At 48.9% G+C, this 27,839-nt stretch overlaps 2 protein-coding genes across 3 annotated transcripts in view; one reads left to right on the top strand and one right to left on the bottom strand.

The window, feature by feature from the left end:
• Positions 1-18,584, bottom strand: part of LOC142583205 (coronin-2B-like) — a 259,186-nt gene extending 240,602 nt beyond the window's left edge. Inside the window, exon 1 of one of the 2 annotated variants that reach the window (XM_075693559.1) lies at positions 18,331-18,584. In XM_075693559.1, coding sequence (XP_075549674.1) covers positions 18,331-18,369 — 39 coding nt within the window. In that variant the 5' untranslated portion in view covers positions 18,370-18,584. The remainder of the gene's footprint in view (positions 1-18,330) is intronic. The other variant, XM_075693560.1, reaches the window with a different exon arrangement.
• Positions 18,585-19,019: 435 nt separating this feature from the next.
• The window catches only part of LOC142583201 (uncharacterized), a 162,243-nt gene continuing 153,423 nt past the window's right edge, over positions 19,020-27,839 (top strand). The window contains exon 1 of the mRNA XM_075693556.1: positions 19,020-19,556. The gene's annotated coding sequence lies outside the window, so the exon portion shown is untranslated. The remainder of the gene's footprint in view (positions 19,557-27,839) is intronic.

Here is a 27,839-nt window from a genome sequence, read left to right as displayed (position 1 = left end):
GCGTGTGTCTGCCAGTAGCAAAGGTGCTTATTGAAGGACCTTTCGGAGCGCTTGAGACGGAGGCGGCAGTGTCATCTATGCTGCCACCCCAGTACCCGTACCTATTTTCAAACAGGTCCGATCACCTCCTGCGCGAGAAGGGGCTTTTGTTTGGTGAAGCTAGTGTTCAGGCCTTAACCAGGTCGAAGGTTCGGGAGCTCGCTGCAAAGGCGGTAGTTGCGGGGCCGACGTTATCAAACAACGAAAAAGGGTCAGAGGCGCAGCAAGCTGATATTCAGAGCACGCCCGAACTGAATAAAATTGAGTCTGTAGCGTTGAAGGCGCCAGATACTGGAGAGGAAATGCCCGATAAGGGAAAGTTAGAAGAGCTATCTACAGATTTGCTCATCGCGCCTACGTCAGACGGACTTGATAGGTTGCTAAAAGTCAGCCGGTCGGCTTTGATAGCCGAGCAAAAAAAGGATGGCAGCCTGGAAAACGTGCGCTGCAATGTCAAGGAAGGTATCGCCAGGAAAAATGCGCGTTTTGTGGAAAGAGGTGGAGTCCTGTACCGGAAGTATCTAGACCGCAGAGGAGTGGAGTTCGATCAGCTGATCGTGCCTCAATGCTATCGTCAGGATCTGTTGCGCTTGACGCACGGGGGTTCGTGGTCCGGACACCTAGGAGTTAAGAAAACTAAGGACCGTCTCTTGCAAGAGTACTATTGGCCAGGGTGTTTTCGGGACGCAGACCATTTCGTGAGGTCATGTGACACCTGTCAGCGGGTGGGCAAACCAGGGGACAAATCGAGGGCGCCGTTGAAATTGGTACCTATCATTACGGAGCCTTTTAGACGGCTCGTTATTGATACAGTGGGACCTCTGCCGGTAACAGCCACGGGGTACAGACACATTTTGACTGTGATCTGCCCAGCGACAAAGTTCCCTGAAGCAGTGCCGCTTAAAGAACTCAGCTCAGTTGAGATAGTCAATGCACTACTGTCCATATTTGCGCGAGTTGGTTTTCCTGCGGAAATCCAATCAGATCAGGGCACAGTGTTTACTAGCGCTTTGACGACAACTTTTCTCGAAAGGTGTGGGGTAAAGCTGTTACACAGCTCAGTGTACCACCCACAGTCGAATTCCGTTGAGAAGCTCCACTCCGTCATGAAGCGCGTGTTGAGAGCGTTGTGTTTTGAACATCGAACTGACTGGGAGCTGTGTCTGCCTGGGGTGATGTTTGCTTTAAGGACCGCGTCGCATGCAGCTACGGGGTTTTCGCCAGCTGAACTGGTGTACGGTCGCTCGCTTCGGTCTCCGCTTCGCATGCTTCGAGAATCATGGGAAGGCAGGGGCGACGACCCAGTCGTGGTGGAGTACGTACTTAAGCTCCTCGAACGCTTAAGAAGGGCACAGGAGTTGTCAGGTGAAGCAATGACAAAGGCCCAGCAGAGGGCCAAGGTTTATTATGATCGGACCGCCAGGGCCCGTCGTTTTGAGGTGGGCGATGAGGTCATGATATTGCGCACATCGCTAAACAACAAACTAGACGTGCAGTGGGAGGGCCCAGCACGAATTGTTCAGAAACTGTCGGACGTTAACTACGTGGTAAGTCTGCCAGGAAAGCGGAAAGCACAGCAAGTTTACCACTGTAATCTGCTCAAACCTTATAGACAAAGGGAAGCAGTGGTGTGCATGATGGTAAACGTTCCTGAAGAGCTTCCGGTCGAGCTTCCGGGACTAGGCTCAGTGACGAACAGGGAAGACACCGGTCAAGTCATTAGTGACCTTATCAGTAAAGCACCGCTGTCGCCCGAGCAGAAAACCGAACTACACCAGCTATTACAAGAGTTTCAAGGTCTGTTCTCTGAGAGGCCTGGTAGGACTTCTGTACTTACTCATGATATAGAACTTACCTCCCCAGAGCCAGTACGATCCAAGGCGTATCGGGTGTCACCCCGCCAGAACGATATTATGGAGGCTGAGGTAAAGAAAATGCTACAGCTCGGTGTTATTGAGGCAGGTGAGAGTGATTATACCTCCCCTTTGATTTTAGTTGAGGTACCGGGCAAGGAACCTCGTCCTTGCGTCGACTACCGCAGGCTTAATTCCATCACTAAGGATCAAATTTATCCGATCCCTAACATCGAGGAGCGCCTTGAGAAAGTTAGTAGCGCTCAGTTTATTTCCACCCTAGATCTTGTCAGGGGTTATTGGCAGGTTCCACTTACAGAAGAGGCTAGTAGGTATGCGGCGTTCATTTCACCAATGGGAACATTCCGTCCTAAAGTGTTGAGTTTTGGTTTGAAGAACGCGCCATACTGTTTTTCAAGCCTCATGGATAAAGTGTTGCGGGGACAGCAAGAATTCGCTTTACCGTATCTAGACGACGTAGCGATATTCTCCGCATCCTGGTCTGAGCATATGGCACACTTGCGGGCAGTGCTAACCCGCCTGCGCGAAGCGGGCTTGACAGTCAAGGCTCCTAAGTGCCAGTTAGCACAGGCCGAGGTTGTCTACCTCGGTCACGTGATTGGTCAGGGTCGTCGCCGCCCCTCTAAAATAAAAGTGGCCGCTGTGCGAGACTTTCCGCAACCGCGCACCAAGACCGATATTCGGTCGTTCTTGGGTGTCGCCGGCTACTATCAGAGGTACATCCCTAGGTACTCTGATATCGCGGCTCCCCTGACGGATGCTCTAAGAAAGACAGAGCCTCAAACAGTCGTCTGGGACGAGACAAAGGAAAGAGCTTTTAGCGCCCTAAAGAGTGCCCTAACAAGCCAGCCTGTGCTACGATCGCCAGACTATACAACAGGGTTCATTGTTCAGTGCGATGCTAGTGAGCGAGGCATGGGCGTTGTACTGTGCCAACGGGAAAATGGAGAAGTAGAACACCCCGTCCTGTATGCTAGTCGTAAGCTGACCAGTCGTGAGCAGGCGTATAGCGCCACCGAGAAAGAGTGTGCATGTCTCGTGTGGGCCGTTCAGAAATTGTCATGCTATCTAGCCGGCTCGAGGTTTATCATTGAGACGGATCACTGCCCTCTCCAATGGCTGCAGACCATCTCTCCCAAAAATGGCCGCCTCCTGCGCTGGAGCCTCGCTTTACAACAATATTCCTTTGAGGTGCGTTACAAAAAGGGGAGTCTCAACGGTAACGCCGATGGCTTAAGTCGAAGCCCCTAACGTAGGAATCAGCCTCAAAATTGTTTGTTACTGATGTTTTTCTTCCTGAGGCAGGATTTTTTTTAACATATTGCTTTTGTTTAGTGTTTCAAAGTGATGATATGCTTTCTAGTGCAATTTTTCAATTTGTGGACGCGTTCTGAGTGATGCTAGACTACTGTAAGGAACTAGGCAGTGGTATAAAAAGGGGAAAGAGCCTGGCAGGGCTTAGTGAGGGTTGTGCCGTGCTTGCTGACTGAGCGGTTGAGTTTCAGCGTAGTTCTAACGCTTGCCGGGAACGAGAACAAAAATGTGAACTCTCCCGAAGTCACTTTGCAGTGTCCCGTGCGAACCTGAACGAGAGAACGAGGCCTTCTCTGTGCGCTGCGCTCAAGAAACATCGAGGGACGCCCGACTTCGGTTATGAGCATCATCGAGCGACATCCCTCCGGACAGCGGATGCAGTCCCCTGTCCATCGGGATCTCCTTTCCCCGGCGGGGCGGTCTGTTGCGTTTCGCCTGCGACACGTGGTTTTGCCGGCGCGACTGCGGCGGGGCGGCAGACCTTTTGGCCCGATCGTCGTCGCCGCAACGCTCCCCGCCAGGTGTTTCCAGGCGCGACTGCGGCGATGCGACCGCAAAGGATCACCCTCTCATTACAGTCATTGTGCCCGACCGGCAGCGCTACGACAGTGTGCGTCACCATTAGCCCATTGTACATTCACGTGCTCGTCTATTAAGGGGTTCCTTCTTGCCCTCAACTGCGAGAGTATAAAAACAGCTGCCCCCGGACGCCAAAAGGAGGGCTCCGATTTCTTCTGTTGAGTAAAGTGCTCTCCCGTCTCTCTACTTCGGTCAACCTGACCGCCAACTCTTTGCGATGTTAAAATAAACAAGTTGTTTTGTTGTTACCAGTCGACTCATGCTTTGCCGGGACCTTCGGATGCTTCCAGTTGTACCCCAGGCCGCCAGGCCAACGCTACCCTTGGGGCTTGCGACCCAGGTACAACCACGGGCGTCAGCGCCGAGTTCCCAACAGGTCGTACCATCGGTGCTATCGAAACAGCAAGCAAAAGCGGATGCGATACACACTATGCCTTGACACGCGCGATGGCGTATACGCAGCGTATGGTACATACACCGAGAAAGCCGTCTCCGCGAGCGACATATATCAGCGACACGATCAAACGCGATGCGACGTTCGCGTCGAACAACCGCGGAGCTGCGCGCGGGTGCTGCAATGTAGAGTTTACACAAAACGGTGTCACACAGAGGCGAAAGCTGTTGCGCGCGTCCGCGGTCTCCGTCGCGACTCTCCAACGCCAACATGCATGGGATGAAACTTATCGCACATTTGCTCCAATATTATGTTTTTTTATCGCGCAAGCGGTCGACAACTGAGAACGTCGAACCACTGTTCGGGAAATATTCGCACTTTCGAATAGCGAGCACTTCAATTCGAAGGCGGAAACGCTATTCGAAAGTTGTCGAACGCTCGTATACCACGTCCCCGTCGAGATAGAGCGAAGGACAGAGACACGCAAGGTGTGACGGCGCCGCATAGGTTGCCTCCTTTGTCTCCCACATCGAATTTGGTCATCTATAGAGGAGGAAATCACGAGGGCCGCGGCAGGATCACACGTGCACTGCACATTCCCGATCCCGCCCGTTGATACGGAACAACGCACGTGCAGCAGCTGCACGCGGGTGCGTGTACCGAACTCGATCACCCCTCGGCACGCAAACAAGCGTCGCCGCTGCGCTCGACTTCGGGCCGCCTTGGCTGCTCCAAGGTGCGGCGAGCGCGCACGCGTGCCTGTGACATATACGTGCGTCGACACGCTAAACGGGTGTTGCGCGGCTGGCAACGAGTGTGACACCGGCTTCGCCCACGGGCGTCGTTTGGCGCTCCACACAAATCGATCGCCAGCGCGGCTGTGGAGAACGGGAACGGGGTGGAAAAGGCGCGAACAATATAATCTCTCCTTGTCGCACACGGCTGCAGGACCGCGACTGCCGATGTGGTAATTGGGTCAGATCACAAAAGGCGCGAAGTTAGCAGTGCGTCGAGAAGTCGCAGCGTATGTGTAACGGGCTTGTACGGAAACTGAATCGATCTTGGGAAAGCATACAGGACGCCGCGGGTTTCCGGTTGGACTGCTCTCACGGTGATTGCAGCTCCACTTACTGTAAAGAGAGGCGGATTTGGGCTGTTCGTTCCCGCCCGAGTCGCTCGTGAGATTCTTGAGCCGCTTGTCGCTGGTTTTGGGTGCTCCTCCGCATTCAAGCTATTTTGATCCACGAGGCGGTATAATTTGGCAATCAAGTCCAAGTTTCCGCGCGGTTCACGACCGGAGAACTCATCTGGATGTGTAACCATCGTCGGAAATCGACAACTCTAACCCAAAGTGTCATGCATAACCACAAAATTGGTTAGCGAGAGGTAACATGTTGTAATCTTTGGTGACCCACTGGTATTAGACCGTTTGCAGTCAATGTATTAATCTATTTCAGCCATCTTCCCCCAAGAGAGAGGGAAAACGATGCATAAAAAGGCAGGGAAGTTAACCAGAGCTAGTACGGTTGGCTACCCTGCACGGGGGAAGGAGTAGGGGGATTAAAAGAGAACGAGAGATCTTCCCCTAGAGTGCGTAAAGAACCTAGGCACCGCAATAATGGTTGTCGAAATTAGACAAAATATTCAATACATTTCCTAGGCAAAAATGTTTTCGCTTGATTCGAGGTATTTTTGAACAAGTCTGTGCCGTTTATAGACGGCTATCAACTTCTTCATCATCATCATCATCATCATCATCATCATCATCATCATCATCATCATCATCATCATCCTTTAAGTCCACTTCCCAGGACGAAGGCCTCTCTTTGCGATCTCAAATTACCCCTCTCCTGCGCCAACTGATTCCAACTTGCGCCTGCAAATTTCCTAACTTCATCAACCCACCTGGCCTTCTGCCGTCCTCAACTGAGCTTGCTGTCTCTTGGTACTCATTCTCTACCTCTAATGGTCTACGGTTATCCATCCTACGCATTACACGGCCTGTCGAGTTCCATTTTTTTTTTCTTAATGTCAATTAGAATATCGGCTATCCCCGTTTGCTCTCTGATCCACACAGCTATCTCCCTGTCTCTTAACATTACGCCTAAGATCCTTCGTTCTATCGCTCTTTCCGCGGCCCTTAACTTGTTTACAAGCTTCTTTGTTAACTTCCAAGTTTTTGCCCCATACGTCAGCACCAGTTGAATGCAATGATTGTACACTTTTCTTTTCAACGACAGCGGCAAGCTTCCAGTTACGATTTGTTAATGCCTGCCGTATGCACTCCGACCTATCTTTATTCTTCTATAAATTTCCTACTCATGATCAGAATCCCCTGTGAGTAACTGACCTAGATAAACGTACTCCTGCACTGAGTCTAGGGGCTGACTGGCGATCCTGAACTTTTGTTCCCTTGCCAGGCTATTCAACATTATCTTTGTTTAGTGCATATTAATCTTCAACCCTACTGTTACACTCTCTGTTAAGGTCCTCGATCATTTGTTGTAATTCGTCCCCAGTGTTGGTGAACAGGACAGTATCATGTGCAAACCGAAGGTTGCTGAGATACTCGCGCCGTTGATCCTCACACCTAAGCTTTCCAGTTTACTACTTTGGACACTTCTTCCAAGACTTCTTCCCCCGAAATTCTCCGCTCACACCAATCGCTATGCACTGCTCTCTGAATATTGCGAAAAAAATTTAAGGCCGCTTTAGCATACGCTAAAGAGGATGAAGGCGATAGCCTGCGCGCTCCCACCAACTCCCAGCAAAGGTCGTAGGTTAAAGTGCCTTAATTATCTCTTAGTTAACTGTGCCTTAATTAAGTTCGTATTAATTAACACCAAAGGTCGAGGGTTCGAGCCGCTATATTGCTGCCACTGAATAGTGGTGCCATAACGCCGGACGGTCAATTTTTCGAAGTCGGCGCCAGAGAGCTTCTTCGATCAGCGGTACGCACCCAGTCCCGCATCTACAAGCGATCCATGTCGGCGTGATAGAGGTTCGTTGAAGAGCGGCACGCATGTACACACTGCCACCTATTTCAGTGATCCAAGTTGGTCCGATGGTTGGTTTCGAACTCTGCTACCTCAGCACAGCAGCCCGATGCACTGACCTTTCGACCACGGACTACCTAGTGACCCAAGCAGTCGGGAAAACGGTTAGATATAAACATATACAGATGCCCACGAAAACTGCGTGAAGTGCCCAAAGTATTCTCACGCATTAAAAACGAGAAGAGCACGGCCGGGAGCCCTACAAAACGTTCCTCTGGAATTCAACAAGAAGAGATAAAACATTCAAAACCATACAACATTACCAAGCTGACCTACTCTTGTCTAACCGGAACGAACAGTTTCAGTCCTGACCTCTGCTACTGCGAGGAGGAACGGCGGAGGAAGGAGGGAGAGGAGGAGATGCGCGGACTGACGTGTCGCTGTGGCAGTTGCTGATTCCGGTGCAAAGCGTGCTGTATGCACGAACAGTCGATCAGCAGAACAGCAGTGCCACCTTTTCTTTCTATCTATCTATCTATCTATCTATCTATCTATCTATCTATCTATCTATCTATCTATCTATCTATCTATCTATCTATCTATCTATCTATCTATCTATCTATCTATCTATCATGTGAGCGGTTTTCCATACTAATTTTTGTTGCCGCATTCAAAACCACACTGGTTTATTTTATACCTTGCGGTAGTGCGTGTGTGTTTGTACGCACATGCGTGTGCATATGTGTTTCTAGTCTTCAATTTGTCGTTAATTTCACGGAGAGAGGGGAATGAGGCTGAGTTGCACAGATATTGAGGGGGGGGGGAAGAGAGGAGAGAGAGATGACCAAAGTCTAACTCTGATTTGTACAAAACTCTGAGGTGTACAAAAAATTGAAATTGTGTCAATGGTAACAACCACCCACGTCGGGGTTACGGTTGCCACTAACGCACGCCTATTTTGACCGCTTAACACCGACCAAGGCTCAAAGTATAGCGCTGCCCCCACAAGTATACGAGCGGTGTTGCTCATATGAGAAGTAAGGATGCGATGAACGCGAGTAAAACGAAAGAAACATGTACGAGTACACGCGCATGTAATAGGCCACACACGCGGCTCTCGAATTAAGGAACAAGGTTAGTGATGGGCCAGTCACGAAGACAGACTCCATTCCAGCTGAAAACGTAAGGTCAGAATTATTACGCGACACGAGCAAAAAAATTGGGTCGGGTCTGAAGGATTCGCCCTTTTTGTTGCGCACGCCGCTCGCTTTTCGAAAACATCCACTGCGCGGTGACGTCAGAAACGGCGAACGATGCGCGTAACCTACAGCGCAAAACGCAGTAATAAAAGAAGAATTTGACCTAATAGTTCTGCGGAAACCCGCAAGGTGGAGAGAAGTAATAAATAAACGGGAAATGAGACATCCACCCAATCGTAGATTTGCTACGATTGGGTGGATGTTTTGGGGGTATAACGCGTTTTCCCTTTATTAAGAAAGGAAGGAGTGAGGATAGAGCGCATGGCTACCAAATTTTACTGCGCCAAACTTGAGGGAGTCAATGTAAAGCATGACTATAATAGGTGCCACCTAAAAGAGGCGCGAAAAGAAAGAATAGAATAAAAAAAAACAGGTAATCATTCAACTACCAATGTAAAGAAATGCGCAAACCGTTGAATTTGCGATAAACAGATAACGCAATGCCGATACCGCAGGTATTGCATTTAGCCTAGTACGTTGCAATTCTTTTTTTTTTCTCCCCTAAACGAACCAACTAGTTCGCAACCAACCGAGCACTGAGTCAGAAGTAAGTGGCCCCTCTCCGCCACGTGAACATAATCATCAGGATAAGATGTATGCAGTTAAAGGTTGTGAAATATGGATGACATTCAACGTTTGCATGCATATGACAACGCTCTTGAAATGCCGACATAAAACGCTCCTTCTCCGCACATTGGCTTGGCAAGAAAGGATAAGACACACAAAATGCGGGTGGCAAGACCAACTTGAAGTTCAAGTACTATAAGTGTCCCCGTCACGTCACAGGTTTCGACATGTCCTGCTGCGGAAGAGATGTTTATTGGTAAACCTTTACTTTGCATTCTGCAGGAAACAACGAATGAATAGAGCGAGTTTCGCGAACTTTCTTCCAGCACAAAAGCGTACGAAACGCGAGCAAACGAGGTCCGTGACGTCACACTGTCATACTGGCGATGCGGTTTGGGCGCGAAGTTCGAAAATATAGACTAAGGATATAGCCTTCTGTAGTAGCCGAAGTCATAGCAGACGGCGTCATTCCGTGAAATAAGTGACAAATAGAGTCCCAAAAGAACGCTTGCCTATCGTATAGTCTATGGTGACATTCTATTGTCCTTTGGTGGCTCTTGAAGCCTGGCATGAACGTTAGCAAATACGTATACACTGTATTTGCACACGTATAACACGTTTATTTTTTTAACGTTTCTGGCCTTAGAACACCCCTCGCGTTATATTCGGGTTCAATTGTCACGAACATACCGCGTTTTTCGTTTCTCTTTTTTTTCTGGCGCTCCAAACTGCATGCAGCATACTACTAAACCAACTAGACGCCACCGCGTTTGCTACTGCGTAAACGGAGCCGTGTTCAACTGTGTCGCGGGCACTTCTGAAATGCTGCCTGTCCGATGAACTTGGTGGCATGGAGGACGACACCGTTCTCGCCGAGTAAAATGTTCGTGCAGTTGTCTCTTCACTGTGTATTGCAAATGTGGAGGGTGGAGTTAACAGTAACGAGGATAAAGCGCCCTGCGGGAATCCGCACTTATGCGTCGTTTTCTCTTTCTTTGTGGCATCATTTCGCGTTGTATATATATATATATATATATATATATATATATATATATATATATATATATATATATATATATATATATATAAAGAGAATACACATCTTGCTGACCATTGTAGTAGCTGCCCCACTTGTGAACCACGTTTCCGTAGCGTGAAAATCCTAGGCAAGAGCAAGCAAAAAAAACAAAACAAAAAAAAAGAACGCTCGTGAGACGTTATAGGCTTTTTTTTTTTTTAATCATAAAAGCAGGTCAGCTTTGTGTAAGCAGAACATCGATTGCACTGTACAATGCAGAAACGCAATTCCTGTCGCGCCTGGTTTAATCACTTCCTGTTCCACGAATCCCATTTTTCCTTGTAACGGTTCGTCTGCGCAGCTTGCGGATATCTATAACTGTGGGTCTGGCTTCAGTAAAATCAGTTGTTAGCTTGTGCCTGTGTGCGTCTTCCTCTCTGTTGGGCCGTCCCGTCGCGCTGTATTTCAATATGGTTCTCATGTCAAAATACCGAGTAGCCCAGCATTGAGCTCTCTTAAACTACGATATCAGAACGCGCATTACCTTTGAAACACTGCGCGTGCACATAAGACGCTTCTCCCTTCTTTGTATTACCCTCCTCCCTTCCACCAGCCTAGCCGGTAGCCAACCAGACTCTTGAATGGTTAACACATCTGACTTCCTTTTAATTCTATGTCTCGCAATTAGGTTTCCATTGTCTTACTAGGTGCCGTTGTGTTGCCAGATGGAATGCGATGGGCCTCGGATGCCTGCCGCATTTGATGAGCGGTTCTCGGGCGCAGCAACTAGCTGCCTGCAGTTCTCGGTAGGCTATAAGTCTACCCGCACAAAATAGCGACACTCCTTGCTATCTTCCTTCTTTTCCCATAACAGAAAGCTTTAATTACGTGCACGTGGGAAATGGGAATATTGTAAGAAGAAATACAAGTTTTGAAAATGAGTACGAAGAGGACTAAAAGCAACCGAGGTCTCAACGCATAGTCTCAGAGGTATACGACCACGCAAATACAAAAGTGCATCGTCATCCTTCTTGTTACGATTAAATGCTCGCTGCGACTGTCCTTGAGCGACAGCAGAAGAAGCCGGGCCTTTTCTTTTTCTCCAGGTCGGAGATGTGCACGTAACAAATTAACACGCTCAGATCTCGTTGTTGTGTCCACTCCGTCGCGTGCACATTGTTCGGCAATTCGTATATGTATACGCCAGTGTGCGCTATACGCGACGGAAGCAATCCCCACCGCAGCCACGATCGTTTGCGGCTAGAGCACTTAACTGCATAATATGATGCCCGCGAGGTCATTCGTTGTTCTAAAGGTAGCACGGTGAAGGGAGCCTTGGCCCAGTGCGAAGGCGGAACACGCTCCCCAAGTAACTATTAGAGAGAGAGAGAGAGAGAAAGAGAGAGTAAAGGACACGTGCGCACCGCACCGCACGCCCAAAAACACTCTGGAGAGGTGCCACGTACCGCGAGCTCGTGATCACGCGGTGACGACAATCAAGGAAAGTCGACGGCCGCGCAGCGAGGCGGCGCGTGTCTGCACGGAAGCACGGGGACGCGCGACCTTGGGCGAAGCCGCGGTTCCGGCCGGCCACAACGAACCGGGAAACTGGAGACACCGCGTTGCGCAAGCAAAACAAAGGATAAGAGCAAGCGCCATCACAAAGGCCTCGCGGCTGAGCGTCCCGCACACATTGTCGCGGGGGCACATCCGGTCATATAAGCCCGGTGAATGACTAAAGTATTTTATCCGTAAACAGAAAACCATAGGTCACTGAATGGGGAAGGGAGCGCTGTGCGCGGTAAGTATAAGCACTCCCTAGATGGCGCGCGCCAGGCCACTGGCTTAATGTCACTGGACGCTGGCTAGACTGCGAAAGGGGCTAGAGTAACAAGGCGCTCTGGGTCAGCCAGAGTGTCCACCTGTGATGCTTCGATATACGCGTGTCTGAAGATGTCGTAGTTGCTTTGTTTGTTTTTGAAAAGGTCAGCTCTGCGACATCAGACGCAGCACATGCGGCGACACATAAAGATTTACAAAAATGAGCACCGACGAGGAGCAGTAATATTTCTGACCCTTGGTCGTGCAAGGGTCTAGCGTGTACCACGACTGGATATACAACTCCTGTACCTCGTGAAATGGAATGTGTACCGGGCGCTGTGCAGAGACAAGCGGTATGACTCTTAACAATACGGTGGCTCGGTTCTGTGTGTGCATGCGTGCGTGCGTGTAGAGAGAGAGAGAGAGAGAGAGAGAGAGAGAGAGAGAGAGAGAGCTCGTATATTATCACCCGTCTACAAGACGGGGCTGATTATCACCGAGGTCTACAGGGTGACCGGTACCACTGGAGACGAGGTCCCATCCGAATGACTGAACCACCGCTTTCTTTCGACACCGTTTCCATTCCTCTCTCATTTTATCAAATACAAGTTAACAACGGCACCAACAGCGAATGGAAAGGATCTCGGTCTGCATCAAGCGCAAGCATCTCCGGTTCAGTTCACCTTCGACGTGACCCAACTGAGTGCGTCGGGCTAAGCGAGCGAGAATTTAGTATACGCCTGTGCGCGTCCGTGCAGGCACTGGATCGCCCGCACTTAGGGAAAACCCCTCATTAATATTCAATCAGATACAGCTGTACATATCCATTCTATATACTTTAAAGGAAAAAGAAGAAAGTAGCGGATGATACGACGCCTATCACATGTCCATTAATTAACGGTTAATCTGTCGGTGCATGAGTAATAACGAGCTGTTTCCTCTGCGGGTGGATGACCTTGCACATGTGTGCATATGCCGAAGTGAAACCGGTTGAAAGTAAAGACGTTGTCACTGCTCGTCCGGTCAGGCGACACGTTTAGGATTCATCGTCGCTTTGATGGTACGTGACAAATTTTAATTTTCGCCGCGCTTTCAGCCGGCCCCACGGTATACTTGGTCGATCCCTGCATGGACTACAATATTGAAACTTCAGATCACGTACATATACCGTCAGTGCATGGGCAAGCAGGGGGCGCTGCGTTCACCATTCGTCGCGCTTTTTATTTGCGTTCCACATTAACTGGCAGCGTGCGTTCGATGACGCAATGATCCTCGTTTCGCGTGCTGCTTGGATTCGCAATAAGGCATACGGCTTTCGAAATTGCGCAACAGCCGTTCCGCAGGCACATCGCCTGCCATATAACCGCGGGGGCAAAGCTCCCGCTAGCACGCGCACTTTAACATTGGTTTCCAGGCGCGTACTTGTGGAACACTGTTCCAATATGGCCGTGGAGGTACGCGAGTTGGATAACAGTGGCTAATTTACTGTAACATAGTGCTAGATAGTTGTTACGTTTCGTGCCACACGGTTCCACATAACAGTGGTCAGCTTACTGGAAGGTATTTCTAGATGATTATTAGTTCTGCGGAACAATATTCCACATATGGTACTTTAAGAAGTGCGGGATTCAAATACATGAAACACCTTGCCGTACATTTGATGATGCGACGTCGAATGCCAATACCACTTAGGTACGTCGAAAAAAATTCTATAAAGACTTGCACTTACTGTTTGGAACCTAAGCGGAACGGTATGCAGTAAAGCCATAACGCGTCGACTGAAGACGAGAAATGCGTTCCAAAAACTTATATGGTGCGAGGAACGGAGGGCGGCAGAAATGATGGAACGCCCCCCCCCCCTTTTTTTTTTTGCGATTCTAGACACGATGACCCGCTAACTTTACTATTCCATGTCGACTGAGCGCTGAAATATTTTGTTAAGTCAGACGAGAAATGCCCGGATTGGGCGCACTCGTGTGAATTTCCTGTATGTTGTCTGCGTTGGCGTCGTTTGAATATTTTGACACGATTAACCACCACTCTTTAATAGAATTAACCCGAAAGGGTTGATTTTCGTGCACGCTCGTCCAATGAAGTAGGAAGGTGGAATGTGTATTGCACTGGACAGTAAATGTTTACGCTTATTCAATTATTCGTTTATATTTTGTTTTCACCTCAGGCCATCGATACTGCGGAAGAGGCCGTGTTTACAACACAACCATGACATTACAAGAACTTTATTTGAGTCCTAAGAAAAAGACATAGGGGAGCCGAAGGCTCCCCAAGATCAAGTCGGTGGCTCCGCCCACGATGGGACCGGGAGACGAACTCCCGCCGCAATGTCGTGGGCCCTCTGGACAGCCTGGAGTTGAATGTGGAGATTGCTGCTCTTGGCGGATTCCTCCCATTGCTCTTTCTTGATGGGTGGAGAGGCCGGGCACAGCCACAGCATGTGTTCAAACGTGCACTAATCACAACACAACCAATCCTTTATGATCTATCTCTTCGCAAGCAAACACTTCTGAGGCGCCTTCGGTAGTTACACTTCCTTTTTTTCCCCCCGATTGAACATGCACAATAAAGGCTCTCGATAACGCGGCAGCTGCAGCGAGATAAAGCGTACGCACACACATTAGTAGAGGCATCCGTCCCCGCTGCGATGTCTCACTTGACTATGACGTAGGTGCTGCCGAGGTTCACGATGCTGCAGGTTCGACTGTCGCGCGCGGCTTAGGCGACAGAATTATGACCAATTATCGAGGTCCACGATAAAGAACACCCCCGGTGGTCAGGATGAATACGGAGCCGGCCTCGACCCTATGATAGTCGTTATATGACGATTTAGCATATTTAGCATGTAAAACCTGGGCTAATGCTCTCACCAGGCATCAAGCGTTAAGCACTATAGCGAGCTGAACTGGTTGCTTACTTTTCAATACGCTCTCGCTTTTTTTTTTCCCCCAGCGAGCTGAGGAAATGAACCGCTCTCTTCTGCCGAACCAAGGAAGTCAATGTGCTGATCTTATTTTTTTATTGAGCTATAAAATTTTCTAAAAAGTCACCGGTCGAGTTCTCATTTATTTACGAGCGCAAATTAGGCTTTATTATGGTGTTCAGTAGCAGCAGTAGTGCTACTACTACTAGTAGTTTAGTGTTAGCACAGTAGTAGTAGTAGTAGTAGTAGTAGTAGTAGTAGTAGTAGTAGTAGTAGTAGTAGTAGTAGAAGTAGTAGTAGTAGTTGTTGTTGTGGAAGTTGCGAATCGGCCTCAATGAGGTGTTGTGCCACTATATGATGCTTTCAGATGCTGAATTTCCAAGATGGGCTCCGTCACTTGTCGTTTATTTGTACTTTTCCCCCAAGATATGGTCGTCATGACGTCACCTAGCGCTCTCCTTAAAGTGACCTACTTTGTATTTAAACAGCGCGCGTTATCAACCAGCGAAGCTTTCCAACGAGCGCAACACAACGAGCGCGACTGCCTTGTCGTTACCAAACCGTCAGCTACAACGGCACACGGGGGAGATCGGTGAGGTTCTTTGCATGCGACTAAAAACTACGGAGCTGAGCAATTGATTGATGAACGCTAAGATGAGTCGTAACATATACCTTGTGTGGTAGGGGGTCAGTAATGATGATAGCAGGCTCCCTCAAGCATTGAAGGACCCAGAATATATAGTATGGATCCATTGTAACGCCATAAAAATTTTACATGACACATATGCCGCGTGTCCAGTAATGTCGTGTGAACACCTATGTTTTCCCATCGGGTATGTGGCATATATATCATATGAGACTTTTTCCTAGGGAACGATAGCGCGTAAGACGGAATTAGCGAAGGAAAGCGAGCACAAGTGCTTCCCTACAACTGTTTCTTTTCCTTTTCTTTATTTTTTTAAATATGAAAAAGAAACGAAGCGCGCACTGTAAATGCAGGCACAGTAGAAACACTGCACAAGCTCCAAAACCTGCCGACATTCTCTGTGGCGCGGAATGATCCTCTCTGGGTAGAGTTCTGACGTTCGCGATGTCTGGGTAGATAGTTGTGCCCGGACATCGCTTTCCTCGCTCCCGGCAAGCGTCACTCAAGGACTCTGCAGACAGCAGTGGCGCCCTGGATTGATTGATTGATCCACTGCTGGACTGACTGGGACAGCCATTGTGGATGTCAACAACACACGTCTCCGGGACTCCCCGCGAGGATAAATTGCCGCATTATTGAGGAAGTACGACCGTGACGAGCAGTCACCTCGCCCGCGTCGCTCGTCGAGCGGTTTGTTTGTGGCCGGCTAACGTCCGAGGAGAAAGAGAAGCGCCCTCCGCGCAGTCTGCTTGCTGCAGACCGCGCGAGGACTTCTCCTTCTCGACGACTCTGGGCGTGGCCCGCGGCGCTAGCACTCGCAGTTCGCGGGCGAACGAAGACGAGAAGAAAGGGTGCGATAATCGCGCGGGCCGACAGCCGGAATCGCAAGAGACCGAACTGGGTTTCAGCCACAGGAATGTTTTTGCGACGCACTCTCCGCGGTCTTCTGCGCGATACAATAAGTGCACGCTAAATTTTGCCTTTCTTCTTCTTCTTCATTTTTTTTTTTTGCGGCATTTCCATAGTTATGTTACTGTAATGGTTGGTTATTATTCGCCTGATACCTGTATCAGTTAACTTTTCATCTCACAATATTCAGTTACCAATTTTTCTTTCAAATTACCTCTCCCAACTTTCTTTCCTTTTTTTTAATTTTCTCGAACCTTCGTACGCAGCCCGATGGATGGCCGATCATTCATAGCGGGTTGCGCCATTTCACTGAGGACCAACCAAACGATCAGCCGGGATCAAGAAACGGGCATGCTCACTTCACACCGCATGTTGACGTCCTGGGCGACGCAGCGCAACGTGCGCCTGCCACACCCCTAGCAACTGTCACAACAACAACAACAACAACAACAACAACAACAACAACGCTCGCGCTGTCCCGTATCCTCTCACCATATGCTCGTGAACAGACGCGCGACCCATCGGCGCACGGAACCGCCGATTTCAGTGAAGCTGCAACTCCTTCCTGTTTCTCTCCCGCATAACTGCCGTGCAGATTCAGTATAAGCAGCATAGAATGCTAACGAACTGGCTGCGCATGTTACCAACGCTAGGTCACAATGCTCCTCGAAGCGGTCGTTATAGAAACACGTGTATCTTCTTCCAACTACACGGGAAAAAAAAGTATTATAAACTGCGAACGGCGACCGCCGGTCCTGGCGCAAGAAAGGACACTGGCGTTCGTAAGGAATTCGCTAAATTTATGGTACCATTTACGGCATGTTGCGTGTTCTGCGCGCATGCGGGAGCGTGCGTGGGTTGCCGCACGAAAAATCGAGCGACCGACGTTTATACACGCACTTAAAAAAAAAAACAAAAAAAAAACATGCACCTCAAACTCAACATGTGTTCCGACTCCGCGAACACACAAACACGCACACAACACGTATGCACATACTACACAGGCGACGTGCGGCGCCTCCTCGCAGACGTAGCCACCGAGCGAGCGAGCCCACAAACGTCAGCGCTAGTCGGCAGCGCCGATCTACTTTGAAAGCTCATTTGCACCTGCCGTTGCGCTTTGCGAAAGCCCTGCCCTGCTGCCGCTGCATTCAGAACTCCTGCATCACGCTCTCAGTAAAGCAGATTGCTTGACGCGCGGAGAGCGCGAGGAATCGTGCAAGGGTTCCCCTCCACCTCCTTTTGTTAGGAGGCGGTCGCGGGGTTCATTGCCATCAGCTCCAGGCGCAGCCGACAAGACGGCGCAGGAAGTCGCAAAAAAAGACGCTCGCCGAGACAGAGCGTATGCAAGGGTACGGAATCGGTGAAGCGGCAGACGACACCTCGCCAAGGACAGGAAGAAACTGAGATTTTTTTTTTTGCCTTTTTTTTTTTCTTTTTCATGGCTTCGGTTAGCACCACGTACTACATTTACAGCCTCGATGTAGCGTCGTTGCAAATAGTCCTTTGCACTCTTTATATGCGCCGGGCGTACAGGTTAACGCCGAGAAGATTGCAAAGCGAAGCTTTTACGCGAGTTCCAAGTGACTTCTGACACTTCGGTTCCCTTTCGATCAGGGCTCAAAGAGCCGTGGTCGAGCAAATTTTCGTAGTCTTGGGAAATTGCACCACTCTTAATGACAACAATCAGCCGGCCTTTTTTTTCTTTGCAAACGCAAAGTTTCACAGCAAATAATAGCACACTTGTAATTACGCATGGTAATCCGTTCACAAGCGAGAAATCAGGTACGTTTTCGATTCTTGCGATCGGGAAGCTTGCAGTGCGCGGTCATGTCCATAGTCTCGCCAACCCCTTGAAGAAGTAACCTCGATCGCACCGTTATTACTAGCATTAGGAAAAAAACGGAATGGAACAACTTCCATCTCTCTCCGCAGAAGTTTGTATAACTTCGGCCCGGCAAACAACAAGGGAAACTTGCCTTTGCGATGGGCTTTCCAAGTGATGTGATGTCAATCATAATGCTGTGGAGAAATCCAACTTGTTCGTGTGTGGCGGAGGCTCCTATGAACGATCGCTGGACGAATGCACAAAGAAAATGCGGCTAGGATGAACTTCTTAACTCCTTCGAAAAGCCTGCGAGAGCAGCATGCGCTCTCCGAGCTTTCCTCACACCGAGTTACACAAACGACACAAAGTGCACTCAAACGGCTCAAACAACTTCTGCTAGCGGGTGTGGTGTCTGCTTTGGAGCTGTGGCCGCCTGGCGGCGGGAAAAGAAAGCTCTTGTTTTGAGAAACGTTGAAATAAAGAGTACCACAGCCTCATGTACAATATAACGACTAAAATACCTAATTAATTCATATTGTATATAAAAATATTGCACTAATTAAAGAACATAAATTAGTTACTGATCTCTTTTCTGATAATACAAATGCGAGACCGAAACCTGAACTAAACGTCTTCATGTATTAAATTTATCTTTTTTCTAATACCAACAAAACTACATATAAATATGCAAATCCTTTAAATAACACATTTAACTTGCAATCTTTAAACCTGCTTCAAACCAAGAATACCTGAACAGGTTTTGAAAAACATAGATACGTTGTCTTGCGGTAGATGGCGCCACGGCACTTAGCGTTGTCTTTTCAAACTTTTGAGCTTCCAAATTCCTCACCCCCTGGCGGACATGTGGGTTACTATGGTCCCGCGTAGGAATTTTGAACAATTCGGCCGAAGTGTTCGATCATGGTTGCGCAAGTACCGGCGGAACGTCTAGCGCGATAAATGACGAGTCCTCCCAGCCCTGGATTACCAGCATGAACGCGTTCTCGGACGTTCGGGAAGCAAGCGAACGTCGACACTGGTCAGGTTGACCGGGCGAAGAAGCCAACTCGTTCAGTGCGGCGGAGAGCAACTTGCGTGGCGGCAGCAGTGAACTGCAGGCAGGGGCCGCCCGCTTGGCCCTGCTTCGTGCATCGAGGAAAAGAGCGCCCCGCTCCCAACGCGTGGATCGCTCCCCGTCCCGTCTGTGTCTTTTTCTGCCTTCCATCAGGAACGCTGGCTTGAACTTGTGGTGTTGGAGTGATCGCGCGTCACCCTGTGTGTAGTGTGCGTTCCGTGCATTCCGGGAGGCGGAAGTCCGTTTCACTCCGCGAGCGTCCCGAAAGCAACTCTTGATTGGACGGCATTCCATGATAACAGGTATGTATGTCATGCGGGAATCCTCGGCTCGCTGGCGCTTTGAATGATAATGCCGGTTCGAATAGCCAACTACTGTCCATAGAGTGCCGTTTCTATTTTTTTGTTTTCCCACGCATGGAGGAGCTTGTGTCAGTATGGATTCATCTCGCATCCCCTACGTATGTGTCGGTGTTTACCATTGAAACGCGCGCGATGGTTTTACGATTGCTGAAGGCACAGTGATTGTGTCTCAGTGTCACATGCCCGCCTAGTCCGTGCAGTCAGTCGGAGGTTTAGCAAGCAATGTAGGAGCACGACTTTAACCAGGGCCTCTTCGGTGGCACGAAGCATTTCTTAGAACGCTGCGGCAAGGCTGGCAAAGGGAGCAGTCATCGCTTCGAGGTTCGCCGTAGTGCTCATTTTTGCCACCAGGCGCGATGAAGCGCGTGGCTTTTTCTTTTTCTTCTTTTTCTCTCGGGGGAGTTTGGCGGTTCGCCTTTTGACACTTGTTGCATAGGTCTTGGACGTGCCTTGGAGTGTAGTCGACCCGTTCACCGTGTGTCGTCGTTGCGGCAGTTCTCGAGCGTATCCTGGACCAAAAGTAGGCACTTGTCGCAGAGGCATAGGCAACGTGAGCAGCTGCCATTGCTGGTAGCTGCCGTGATGTTCCGCCGTCGGAACCAGTGTTGTACCACAAGTACATTTGTCGTTTAGTTCTTGCGGATGAACTTACTCAATACTTAAATGCACTGCACGTGTCATGCATACGTTGGTCGCGACCTTGTCTGCTCGAAAAGAAACATAATTGTGGGTGCGCTTTGAAGGTGCGCGTACCTTGAGTACGACTTCCCAGGTTAATCACGGAAGGCCAGAAGCGTTGCTCACCCTTTGTCTTTCGGAAACTTCCTACTTAAGGGTAAGACAGTATGAAATGTCATGTTTTTGCACATGAAGTATTTCACACACGGCTTACATAGTGTGATGTTTTAATGGTGGCTTCCCTGGAGAACGAGGTGGAGTTGCGCTGTAATATCACTGCATTTTGCTGGAACACTTTGTCCAAGCCATATTTTACGCAAGTGTTGGAATGCCGTCGTGGATCGTTATCACCGGCGTTTTCTGACAACAAATAAAAGCTACTGCGATTCATTTGCATGCATGAATTAAAGTGAAACATGGCTAATTGTGTGGCCGCGTTTGATGTTTCGTGGCCAAGTTAACTCCATGTCATTGCGCACATAGTTGAGAAACTGTTCATATAACTACCCAAGGTCATAAAATTTCCTACAATTACTAGAAGGAACGTGGGCGCTGCGATTGTTCAGCCACCATGGAATGATCGGTAATGCATGGATTTGATCTTCGTTCCTGGGGCTATACAGACGTTCTTCTGATAGGCTTCTCTTATTGCGCTTTATCTGGGCCTAAATTTGCCTGTATTGCAACGTAGCTTATATTTATTTTAAATGCAGACGGTAACAAGATTCTGCAAGCACGAATAATCGCTTTTAATTCCAGTGGTTCCGCTTGTCCATGCGTCCGTGGAATAATGGTTTCAATACCGCGCTTCTGTGCTCTAGAGGTCCTGTGTTCGAATCCTGCCGTCGGAGAATTTTAATAATGCTTACCTCATTATTTATAACGCAGCACTTTCTCAAAAATGATCCCTTTGCAAAGTCACGAAGCCATCTAAAGCCAGAAGAACGAAGTTTAGGCAAATCCATTGTACTACCCATCATTCCCGTGCTGGCTGGACCGGAGCTGGCTGGAGCTTGCAGCTCCCGTAGACACTAGCGCCACAGTTCCCTCTAGTAATTGCATGAAACTCTATGCCCAGGGTGACTGCGCCCATGAGCCGAATCTACTCTGCGATGAGGCTGTCAACATGAACTAACAGCGGTCACAAACGAGCGAGTTGTAGTACTCCTTGGGCAGTGGAGAAATGGTAGTTTGAAAAGGCTGACGCCAGGTAGTGATACTGGAACCCTTACCGTCCGAAATGCTAAGGGGTCAGGAACGGGGCAGAATCAATTACAGAGCTAGTGATCGTAGCCGACGTTCAAAAAAAAAAGATGGGTAAATTGGGCGAGTTGGTACTGGTTCGTATTTTGATGACAGCGCTATTGGGGGCGAGCTCCACCACTGGAAAAGCTGGCGCCACCGTCGGCGTGACGTGGCATGAGTGATCACGTGGACACAGCAGCCGCGTCGGCTGCTTCGGAAGCGCCGAAGCGAACTGAAAACATAAGTTTAATGTCGCACCTTGGCTGCGGCTCTGATTAAACGGTGAAGCTTTCCGGCCTTGGGTGCCTGGTTGACGACATTTGAAAGCACTATAATAGGCAAAAGCACATGCCTTTGGAGGCATGCAGCATGGTAGACTACTGCTCGATGCCGCAGTGCCGGACGTACGCAACGGAGCCCGGTGTCAGCCTTATTCAGACGTAGCCGCAGGACAAGAAGCTGCGTGTAGCTTGGCTCGCGAAACTTAGAACCGACGGACACCCATCGGCTACAACTCGAGTGTGCAGCAAGCACACACGCGAGGAAGATTTCTGCTACGGCGTCAGGGCTGCGATGTTCCGTGAGTAGCACAAATCGCGCACTGAGACGCTCGCCCGCGCGCTTCCCGGCTAACGTTATGAAGTTTTGGTCTATGAACTTGTTGATGCTAGATACTGGCAAGTTCACAGTAATGGAAAGAGAACCATAAAAAGCACATAAAGGGAGGCATGACATGCTCACGCTTGTGTACCACCAAACAATGAGATGTATTGCATTAAATAAACGAAGCAGTGGGTAATTGCTCGCTGAGAAGACCGATAAACATACAGTGCGAGGCAATTTGAGAAATAATGGTATTTAAACGTCCAAGACCTTAGAAGAAAAAAAAAAGATTCTATCATCGTAACGGGACATACCAAGACGGTAGTTGTCGAGTCCGTAGTTATGACGAAATTATTTTTGAACAGCTCTAATAGTTTCCACGCGAAACTTGTTGCTCGCGTGCTGTCATATGCTCATATGCTGCTGCGTAAAGCTCGCAGCACGATGCGAAAACGCGTTTGCAGCGAAAAGGAAACATTGTGCGCGTACATGGATGCAGGCGCGCAGTCGGTCACCGCGACCCCGTGGGATCGCTGCACTGAGGCCTCATTCTGTTATACTCGATTTAGGTATACAGACAGCCCATTAAAAGAACATATTTAACATGGCTATCTCTCAGCGTTTACCTACCTTTCACGCAAGAAGCCGGTTCGGAAGGCTCCATCGCGGCGACCACGCGCAGTGGCATTCACTTTACGTATTCGGCAAAGAGATGGCGTCTGTAAACGATTCTCCGCTTTTAGTTTGCCCATGATTATTCTTTCGACAGCAAAAAACTTCCCTCTTTTGCGAGCACTTACAGAAATGTCCAGGAGGGCTGCCGCGTAGTGTTTTTATTGAGCACCGTAAGCAAAACCTGTGAGGAGCGCGCCGCGTGATCCCTCATACTACGCAAGGGAAGCGCTTCCGACAGATGGCGACTCCGTAAGTCCTCGCCCCCAACAACTGACGAGGAACTGATGTTCCAAGTTGAGCTGGAGTTGGGCGGGGGTATAGTGCAGGCAATGCATGGTGTGCTATAGAGTAACGCGAAAGCAGGGCAAAACGCAATCGAAGACGGTTAGATGTATTTGCATGCATAGAAAAGAGTCGGCCCACGCAAGACAAGAGCGATTTGAAATCGCCGGCAGATGCGACCCTTCTGCACGGGACATGGGATATGCTGATATTGATTATCGTGGCAGCAATGATTGTCGTCGCATTTCGTATCCGTGGCCATCGTTGTGGCACTGTCGTATGGCCTCGCCTCAGTAGGTTAGAGCGGCACAAATACACACGGCTGTGATAATGGCATTGATTTTCTTAAAGAAGCACTAAACGGGACAATTATTTGAACTGTAGTAGCAAATTACTCTTTTACGAAACCAAAAATATAAAGGAAAGAAAATTATGGCAGAACACATCTCGCGAGGACTGTCGATGGCAATGCGAATAGCCATCGAGCAATGTAGCGACAGGCAATATTTCGGAAGTCACGTTTATGTAATATCTGTAGTGTTAATGCTGAGACTTTCGTTGCTTCGGCTATATTCCACATTCACCTATATCGTCCCACTTTGATATATTTCACTATCTTGCCAACGTCGCCCATGAGCAAGGAGGCATGACGCCGACTCAGTGACGATGGAATGACGAAGAACGAATGATATCGATGGAACTGCAAAGTCGTATAACGACAAAGGCGTGGTGATAATGAGATGTCGATTCCTAAATTACGACGATGGTATAACGACTAGAACGTGACAACGACGGCACGAGGACAACGAGACTGTAAGAAGACGCTGAGGACGGCGTGACAGCAAACGGATGACAAAGCGGAAATCACGACGATGGCACAGCGAAGGCATGACAATGGATGTATGATAGCGTCTGTGTGACGACAACGCAATGATGACGATGGCGTGACAACGGCGGCAAAAAACCGCGGTTGAAGGACGACAGCACAACTGCGATAGAATGAAGAACTACGAATGACGCCGATGTATTGACGAATGCGGTATGACGACGATGGCGTGACCACCACGGGATGACGATACCGAAGTCATGATGAAGACGATGGCATGACAACGAAAGCACGGCGACGATACAGTGACGACAGTGGGCTGACGAATGTTTGATGGCAATGGCGTGACAATGGCTGTATCAGGAAACCTGTATAGCGACGATGGCGTGACGACGGCTTAGCATCGCGAGAATTGGATCCTGAAGCGGGACTGACGATCATAACACGACCGCGACGGCATTGGGACGGCGGTCTGACAATGGAAGAATGATAATGGCTGTATGACGATGACGCCATGACAAGCTCAGCGTAATGACGATTGAATGACGACAGTATGATTACAATAAGATGACGAACGTTGATGTCGGTGGAACGACGAAGGCATTGCAGCTTTGGCATAAGCTGTAATGACGACGGTGCAACAACCACGACAACATATCTAGTAGCGCAAACTATTAGACAACTTGGACTACTGTGTCGGTGTAGGCGCGACAACTACAGCGTCGGATCATGAAGCTGGAAGGAGGACGATTGAACGACCACCTCAGCTTCACTAAGGCGGTGTGACAACGAATGGCGAGTGAATGATGACAAAGCCGGAATGACGGCGAAGCAAATTCCACCACGGCATTGCGACTCCAAACACATACCTAGTGGAGCAAGCTATTAAGACTTGGACCGCTGGGTCGGAGTAGTAGGCGCGACGACGACAGCATGCCGAGACGTCAGATCACAAAACTGGAAGGACGACAATTGAACGACCGTGATGGCGTCACTAAGGGGTGTGACAACGAATGGATGTGGACTGTGTGACGACGGTGGCGTGACGCCGCCGCCATGACGAGCGTCAAGAGCACGACGGATCACGACCACGACTCCATGCGTAGAACTAGGGGCCCAAGCTGTTTGACAACTTGGCTCACTGGGTCAATGTAGAAGGCTCGACGGCGACCGCATGACGAGATCACGAAGCTGGTATGACGACAATGGAACGGTCACGATAGTATCACAACGAGGAGCACATACATAGTGGCCCAAGCAGGTAGACAACTTGTGCCACTGGTTCGGCGTTGGAAGATAGATAGATAGATAGATAGATAGATAGATAGATAGATAGATAGATAGATAGATAGATAGATAGATAGATAGATAGATAGATAGTTAGATAGATAGATAGGCTCAAAACGGTTGAAGTAAGCAAAGAATGCTGTTCGCATCAACGTTTTTAGATCTCTTTCAGTTTGCAAGCTCCCAACGAGCCGCGCACGAGAAAGCGGCCCCCTTCCGTTTCCGCTCACCATGCGGCGCTGCGGTCACTGTCGGCCCGGAGAGCTCGCGCTCGGCAGCGGCTGCGGCAGCCATCTCCGCCGGATGCGCACAATTCAAATTTGTTGGCCTTTTTTTAGTTGTCACGTAGAAACTGAATTCAGTCTCATGGTTAAATAACTGTTTGGCCTGAGCAGTAAGGGTGAGATAAAGAGCAGGCTGAAGCAAGATCGCGAAAAACTGCGATCGTTTACTTGCTTCGCGCTTTATCTATCGCATCGTATTTGCGATGTTTATCCTGGATAGTTTAGTGCCTGTTGGCGTAACGCTATCAATAGTTCTTGTGAATAGTTCACGAACCATAAAAGACGATTTAAAATAGCCATGTTCCGTTCTGTTTCTAGAACAGTCACGAAATTCTGCGCTCTGTTACCGACGTACGGAGCACAGCACAGAGAGCAGGGTTTTTCACGTTCACTTTGAGCATTTATTCAAGTGCACACAAACAAACACTGAATGCAGACACACCTGATGTGAAACACGGAAGGAATGCCTACAGAAGACGAGCTTTTTTATTTGCAGTAGTGACTTTTTCTCTGCTTTCCAGCCGGCGATTCACATCTCTCGTGTAAAAGTGCTTGCGTGTGTAACTATGACAAAATTCAACACCTGGCATGTAAAAGAGGCCATATGCTCTGCACATCCAAGCCGCGCAAGGTTTCTCAATTCCAACTCGTCCAACACCTCCCAAAACATATCCGCGGAAAGTGGGCCTTCTTTCAATGAAATTGAAACTGCTCTGTTTACAATATTTGTAAACTCTAACATCTTTTTGGTAAGGTGCTTTAGGCAGCCTTGCTTGAAGCTCCTGTACACCGTGAGGTATGAGTGACTGCCAACAACTGGCACTGGAGAGCTGATATCCTCTATGCAGGAAGGGCATGTTGTACTCTTGCTGAGCTTATGCACCACATAGCCCGAAAAGTAGTAGGAGGTGCTTTCATCTACTTCTCCCTTGGAGTAAATGTGGTCACTGCCACTGTGCTGGGGCAAGTCATTAGGTTCAGAGGCTAACTCAAGAATTCTGGATTCAATCAGGTCATGCAGGTGTGCTTGCTTACAGCGGTGTGCTTCTCTCGATTTCTTCAGTGTGTCTTGAACACCTACAAGCACAGCACTCGGTGCACCCTCCACACTTCCACGAAGACCGGTCTTTATAGGTGTGTACAGACTAAGCAGTCGGAATATTTGTGTGAAATTCACGACTGTACCACACAGCGTAAACACGCACACGTGAAAAAAACCACTGCTTGCTACTTGGACGAGGCGGCTGCAGCGGCGGCGACGATAGGGATGGACCGGGCCGGTCGGGCAAACACTGTGGCGAGCGCCACCGCGCGGCAAGAAAGAGAAAGGCGACACTCCGCGCGCCGGAGCTTTCAAACTGAAAGAGATCTAAAAACGCTGGTTCGCATTAAAGAAAACGCCATTCTTGTCGTGAGAAAAGCTTTGGTAAGCCAAAAAAGACGCTAAAATGAAAGTCGTGACGACGCCACCTTGAAGTTCCCGCAGCATGTTCGCCGTGACGTCATAGATTTTGACGGTATTTGCTCGAGCCTAGCTAATTATTTATTGGTAAAGATAGACTACATTGTATTCCAAAAGAGTCAAATGCTGAAAATAGCGGGTTTTAAGAACGTTTACGCAGTCACAACGGCCCGAATGCGACAGTAAATACCTTGAAATCCGTGACGTCACACTGACGCGCCAGCGCTAGGGTTAACGCGCGAAATTCGAAAACTGGCCAACTTTGACCTTTAATATTTTTCTCTTCCGATGATCAACATATTACCATAAAAACTAACAGTCATAGAATTCTGAAAGAATACTTGATATGTCCAAACTGGTTTAGCGTTTGTCTTTGCAAACACCAGCATAAGCTATCTATATGTCGCAGTGTTTGCGATTGCCTCATGTCGGAGTGGCTTGTTCTTTGCGTCAATGCTACGCGGCAAATTCACGATTTTGCTTGAACGTTACCAGAACTTTGATCGGTTATCGGATCTCGATTGCGCCACTTTTCCGTTTTACTGCAGTTGAGACAAGCCCAAACATTTTTCCCTCGTCGCCAGCAGTCATAAATACGTGAGACGGCAGTGAACATGCGCGTCGGTGACAACGAAGTGTCTGCAGATTGACTAAAATTTCTACAGAAAACCTTGTAAGTGAGCATATCGGGGCCGCAAGTCCCTGCGCTTGCCTCTCAGAAGCGCCATGGACAGACACTGAATCTCGCATATCGCTTTCCCGGCGGGAACATAACGGGCATTAAAGAAATCCCGCGAAAGAAACACTTTCAGCATGAATTCGTTAAAATTAGTTAATTAGATTACGGGGCTTTACGTGACAAAACCACGATATTATGCGGC

The sequence above is a fragment of the Dermacentor variabilis genome, chromosome 5 (genome assembly GCF_050947875.1).
Source record: "Dermacentor variabilis isolate Ectoservices chromosome 5, ASM5094787v1, whole genome shotgun sequence".
Lineage (NCBI taxonomy): Eukaryota > Metazoa > Arthropoda > Arachnida > Ixodida > Ixodidae > Dermacentor > Dermacentor variabilis.
This window is presented reverse-complemented; position numbering and strand designations above follow the sequence as displayed.